This window comes from Poecilia formosa, unplaced genomic scaffold, assembly GCF_000485575.1.
Source record: "Poecilia formosa unplaced genomic scaffold, Poecilia_formosa-5.1.2 Scaffold472, whole genome shotgun sequence".
NCBI classification, from domain to species: domain Eukaryota; kingdom Metazoa; phylum Chordata; class Actinopteri; order Cyprinodontiformes; family Poeciliidae; genus Poecilia; species Poecilia formosa.
The window spans coordinates 295,607-301,905 of NW_006800411.1; the positions used below are offsets into that span (position 1 = coordinate 295,607).

At 35.8% G+C, this 6,299-nt stretch overlaps 1 protein-coding gene across 1 annotated transcript in view; it reads left to right on the forward strand.

Moving 5' to 3' along the window:
* Positions 1–2,621: 2,621 nt before the first annotated feature.
* Positions 2,622–6,299, forward strand: part of rnmt (RNA (guanine-7-) methyltransferase) — a 7,641-nt gene continuing 3,963 nt past the window's right edge. The window contains exons 1-5 of the mRNA XM_007578249.2: positions 2,622–2,810; positions 3,634–3,763; positions 4,916–5,041; positions 5,888–6,003; positions 6,098–6,279. Coding sequence (XP_007578311.2) covers positions 2,637–2,810; positions 3,634–3,763; positions 4,916–5,041; positions 5,888–6,003; positions 6,098–6,279 — 728 coding nt within the window. The 5' untranslated portion in view covers positions 2,622–2,636. The remainder of the gene's footprint in view (positions 2,811–3,633; positions 3,764–4,915; positions 5,042–5,887; positions 6,004–6,097; positions 6,280–6,299) is intronic.

Here is a 6,299-nt window from a genome sequence, read left to right on the forward strand (position 1 = left end):
TTTCTCTTCAACTTTATCTGTCTAAAACTTTGTAAATCCATGGACAATGTTGTTCTCTGTCTCATATTTCCTACATTCTGCAGACCAGTAGAATAAATCCCCCCCACTGAAGAGTACCAGTAAGATATTCTCATTGTATACTTGTCTCTTGTCCCCCAGTTATTCCCTTGCTCTAATTGTAAACTCATATTTACTTTGAACTCAGAAAGCCATTTTGATGCGTTATTCTAAAGTAAGTGAAGTTTTGTCTCAATTAACTGCAGATAGTGAGAAAAATAGTGTGTGCTTTCACTTTCATTTGGTGTACAAAGCATGTTATTGTGGGTTGGAAACCACATCCTGTTGAAGTTAGAGCGACAGAAACAGACAGTTTTTTTTTTGTTTTGTTTTGCCTTCTAATTCCCCCACCACAAACTCACTCCTCATCCTTTACTTCTTCTTTCTGACCCCGTTCAAATTCTTGTTTGTTCTTCCTTTGTCAGGAATGTGACATCATGCGCAATTTCCCAATTCAGGAGAGATTTGAGGGGGGTGGGGGGACAGTCCAATGGAAATGTCTAGAAATATATGCTTGATGTATTATGGCAACTTGTTCAACCAGTTAACGTTAAGACTAATACGGCAAATTTATGCTTACGTGTTGTGAAGGTTGAGAACTATTCAACAGAGATATAATACATTTTGATCAACGTGACACAAGGAAATAAAAATGTAGACGAAATAATTTAATTGTAATCACTTTCAATGGGCTTACAAAAACAAGAAATGTGTACAAGTGACATTTGAAAATTGATCAAGTAGTTTTGATTATTTCAATTCAGTTTTTTTTAATACACCGTAACAAACTGAGAAAAACTGTAATATTACATAAAAATATGAGCCGACATTCCTGTCCACACTCCAAGCCAGTTGGTGGCGGTGATGCATCACCCCATCGTTGTTTGTCATGAAGACGAAGAAACGGTTCAAAAACCGGAAGCTGCCCACTGCGCATGTGTTGTTTCTACAGATTACTGTGAGTAAATGTGTGTCTCTTTACAACTTTTTGGCGTAAATATGTCAACTAAGCTTTGACCTTATATATGTTTCTGATACTATCTGGCATCAGACAGGTGTTAGTCGTTGGTTCCGCCTATTTCAGATTCATCTTCGGCGGCATAAATGTTGTTTTTCCAACATTTACGGAGCTGTTTAGCATAAACTTGCTAACTACTAGTCGCTAATGCTCACAGATGAAAGTAGTTGGTGGTTAAGAACAGGCTGGATTATCCTCCAGGTTTAGATACACACGCTAAGACCAGGCAGTTCAGCTAGACCTGAAAATAAAAGAAAAATAACCGTCAGTTTCGCTTCTTTCGTCATTATTTATCGTAATAATCCTGCTGCTAGTAGGAAGTTAGACGCTAATTTGAGTCAAACAGGTGATTTCTGTCTGGCAGCGTGTCACACTTACTGATGATAACCGACTCGCCTTGTTTACAGATTATCCTTCTACCAGTAGTGTTAGTGTAAATGTCTGTAACAAACTTGATAAGTGAGGAAAAGGTTGGTTAGTTTTCTAAAAATATGTCACAACTTTTACATTTTTATGTAACTGCGAAATCTAATTAGGATTAAAAAAATCTCATTTATGTAGGCGATCTGATCTGGGATCAATAAATCAGTCGTTGTCACCCTCCACGTCTCCATGGCAACAGAACCTAACGTCCACCATCATCAGATAAATCAGAACTACGAACAAAACATAAATAATACGCAATAAATAAAATAAAATGACAGTGACGTTCATCCGATGGCGTTTTATATAATCATCTTCCAGTTGCTAATGGATTTCACTTTTGAGTTTAAGACTTTTTTTTTTTTTAAGTTTTTGATTCATGGTTGGATTTTTATTTATTTATTTTGCCAAAATCTGTCTTTTCAAATAGAAATTGAGTAAAAATGCTGACACTTGTAATATAATGGCCCAATAAAAATGAAACTGTTTTAGTTATTGTGCATACATTGATCAGGAGATGACTGTGTGTCAGTGTACTGTGCAATTTGAAATGTTTGCATAAGCACCTTGGAGATTAAGTCATTGAAGTCAGACATTAGATTTTATTTTTATACAAAATAAAGTTACTTGAAGGAAAATTTTGTTGAAACAAATATAGGAGAAAAATGGCTGATTGTTAAATATATATTTTTCAAACTTTCTCTTTCATCTTTTGCTATTATTTAGCATATATTTATTTGGTAAAATAGAGGTTTTGCTTTCAGTTGCTGTTTATCAACCAGATTTTTTTTTTTTTATGAGGAACATTTGGAACTGGAAGATATTTTGCCTGTTCATAATGAAACGCATCAACCAAACGCAACAAATAAAACGTGGAATAAAACACACACGCAACTGAAACCATAAATAAAATGAATTATGATGCCTCTGTAAACAAAATTACCCTTCAAAAAACATTAATAATCAGATTGTAAATTATTGAACTCATTTTAATTCATTACGCGATTGATTCGTTGCTTAGCGCAGCATGCCATGAGGTTCTGCAGGGTCCAGCTAATGATGTGATGATCTGATTCTGGTGTGTCGATGCATCTAAGTATAGTTTGAGTTTGACTTGTGTTCATTCCTGACAGAAATAATGGAGCAGGCAGAAGAAAAACAGGGAGGAACGAATGAAGAGGAAGGAGCAGCAGCAGCAGGAGGAGGAGGAGGAGGAGGAGGAGGAGGAAGAGAACTGGGTCAGAAGTCAGGGGTGAAGAGAAGACGTGAGGAAGAGGAGGATGAGGAGGAAACTTCACCCACTAAGAAGCTGGTAGGCTCACCGTCTTCTGTATGGCAGCAACTAACAATAATGTTGGTAATCGATTATTCTATTGATTGTTCAGATGATTAATGGGAGGAAAAAAATTGAATATTTTACAGATTTTGCATTTAACTGCTTATGCCTGTTTATGCAATATTAGAAATGCATTAAAAAGTCCAAATAAACAATTCAATTCGTTTTTAAAATAGGTTTTACTGCCTAGAATGCAATCTTTTAGTGAATTTGAATCAGGTGAATATAGAAAAAATGCAACTTGAGGACTTTTGGGTAAAACAGTTACAGACAAAGATGTTTTTTCTTAAATGAAAAATGAGGTTTGCACAATTTGCACAGTTTTGGCTTAATTTCTATCCTTAATATGTTGTTTTTCTTCAGTAAATAGCCTCTTTTTGAATAAGAAAAATATTTTAGTACTAATGCAATAACAACATTATTTCAATGAATTTGAACCCGGTGAAGCTAAAACTGCCAGTTGAGGAGTTTTGGCTCAAACATATATACAAACAAATATGTTTTTATCTTTAGTTTAAAATTTATATATATAAAATATATATATATAAAATATATATATATATATATATATATATATATATATATATATATATAGTACAGTTTTAGCTTCAGTACTGATTTGAGTTTTGTTTTCGTCAGCAAATTGCCTATTTTTGAGTTTGTATACTAAAAAGGTTAGCAATTATTTCAATAATCGATTAATCACATTAATCGTTTCAATCCTAATCTCCAGTGGCTTCTTCATGCTTTGTAGTTAAAGTGTCCCGCAGCAGTTATTGATCTATTATCGATCGCCCAGGTGAGCGATCATGGTGAAAAGGTGGCGAGTCACTACAACACGCTGCAGGAAGTCGGACTGGTGGTTCGAAGTCAAAGCAGGATCTTCTACATGAGGAACTTCAACAACTGGCTGAAGAGCGTTCTGATTGGTAACTGATCGATAATCAATCCTGTCTGACTAATGAAATAGTCTTTCTCCAGTACGATACAGTTTGATATAATCAGTCTGGAGATGATGACCTGGAAAGGTGAGACAGACATCGGTAGGGCTCTAAATTTCACTTTTTCTGTTTTATTTCTGTTTTAATTCCATTTAAACCATAATTACTAACCTGAAAATTGTGTAATTATGGTGTAAATGAAAATAAAATCAATAAATCAAAAGCTAGAGGTCAGCATCTCATGTTGTCCTGTTCCACAAATGAAACAAACTACTGTAGTTCAACAAAACATCAGTTTAACAAGATGCTGTGTTTCCCTCGCTAGTGGCCGATACGGAGTTGAAGTTTTATCTTGATATTTAGTGGCAGCATTATATTAGTGATAAAAATGACAATAAGAACTATTTATTACTGTTTAAGGTACCTGAAGGACTGTGACTGCCTGGCAGAGCAATGAAAGCCCCACAAACTCAAATACGTTTGTAATCCTGTTATTTAGGTCACCAGTCGCATAAAAATATGACTTTTATCACTGAAATTCACACAATAGCTGCATCTAATCATATGTTCAAATTTATTGCTATTCTTTGATGCACCTTTATCGAAAAAGCAGTGGAGAAAAATAGCAAAAAATAATCAGGACAGTTTTAAGGATTTTTAAACATCAAATGGATTTTATCCAGTCAACAATATATCAACATCTCTTTATAAAGAATTTATCATGATAAACAGTATGAAAATGCCCAATCCTTCATTTTTTTTAAAGAACTCAAATATTATGTACAAAACTAACAACCTCATCCAAAATCTCCCTTTTAAAATGCTTTAGTTTAACAGAACGAAACATTGATCATAAAAAACTCATAAAAATATAAAAGCTTATTCACATTTCCATAATAATTAGGACTCTTCGTTCGTTTTATGTATTTCATCTTTTACAGAAATCTCCGTTGGAGTCATGACTGACTGGATCAACAAAACTTACAGAACGTTTTTATATTGTTTCATAAAATTTCCTATTCCGCAGCCTTGTGCTAAGCTTCCAGTTATTTATTCCTGGATCCCATCTGAATCTTTTGCATCATGGAAACCACCGGTGCCGACTTTGGGATGTTGACTTTCCTCCTTCTCCGCTACCAGGGGAGATCCTGGACCGGGTACGAGGAGCAGGGAGCAGGAATGTGTCGGTGCTGGACCTCGGCTGTGGAAAAGGAGGAGACTTGTTGAAGTGGAGAAGAGGAGGCATCAGTCACATCGTGTGTGCAGGTAGCCGCTCCTCACAGACTGACCTCTGACCTCTGGTCTGACTTTTGTCCCAAAATGGAAAGACAATCTTCCCCGTGGTGGTTTCGCCTCTGGGAAGTTATTTAATCTGTACGTTTGAAAATGAAAATTTGAGTTCACCACAACTTTTGACCCTGTTTTAAATCAACATTTGTAAAAATCCATAGAATAAATGCTGTTTATACTGCAGCAGGGCAACAATTATTTATTTATTAACATTATTCCAATAATCCATTTAATCAGATAAAAACATTGGCCCATTCTGTAGGTTTTTTATTTAACCAGTTAAGCCTTTCCTAGCAGGTTTATGGTAAAAAATGTGGTTAGTTTCTGAATCAATCGTATATGAATTAAACAATTTCTGACTCATTGAAGTCTGAATATTTCTCTTGTTTTATTAGTTATAACTATTGGAAGCTGGAAACGCAATAGAATAAAAATGTATTTTTTTCACCTAAATCCAAGTAATAACTTGCATAATTAAAGGTAAATAAAATAAAAACAAGATTAAGACACTTTAAAGCAGCAACAACAATTTTACAACATAAGAACAATAATACTCTGCAGTTATGATTAAAAATAACATTCAGATAAAAAGTAATATGCAGCTCAGCAGGAGCATTTAGAGAAGTAAATGTATTAATATATGTGAATAAAAAACAACAGACTATTGAGAAGGAGTGTCAAAGTGCAAATAAAGCAGAGTTATAAAGGCTTAAATGTTTTAACTTCCTGCTGGGAGGAAGGATCTGAAGTAACGCTTCTTTGTTCACCCGGGACGTCCTCGTTTCCACTTTTATCAGTTTGTTTCTGTTTTGTTTTTCTCAGATATAGCAGAAGTGTCCGTGGATCAGTGCCGGACTCGGTACGAAGAGATGAAAAGGAAAAGTCATTCCAACGAGAAAATCTTCAGCGCTCAGTTTATCGCCTCCGACTGTTCGAAGGTAGATCTGTCCGTCTGTGCAGACGTGATTAGCTGAAGAAGTTCAGAGAAGCAGTAATCAGTCCGGTTTCCCTCTCTGTGACCTGCTGGTGCAGGAGGTTTTGTCGGAGAGGCTGGACGACCCCGAGCTGATGTTCGACATCTGCAGCTGTCAGTTTGTGTATCACTACTCGTTCGAGAGCGAGCAGAAGGCGGACATGATGCTGAGAAACGCCTGCGAGCGTCTCAAGCCCGGAGGATTCTTCATAGGAACCACGCCAGATGCCTATGAGCTGGTGTAAGAGCAACGACTCCTCT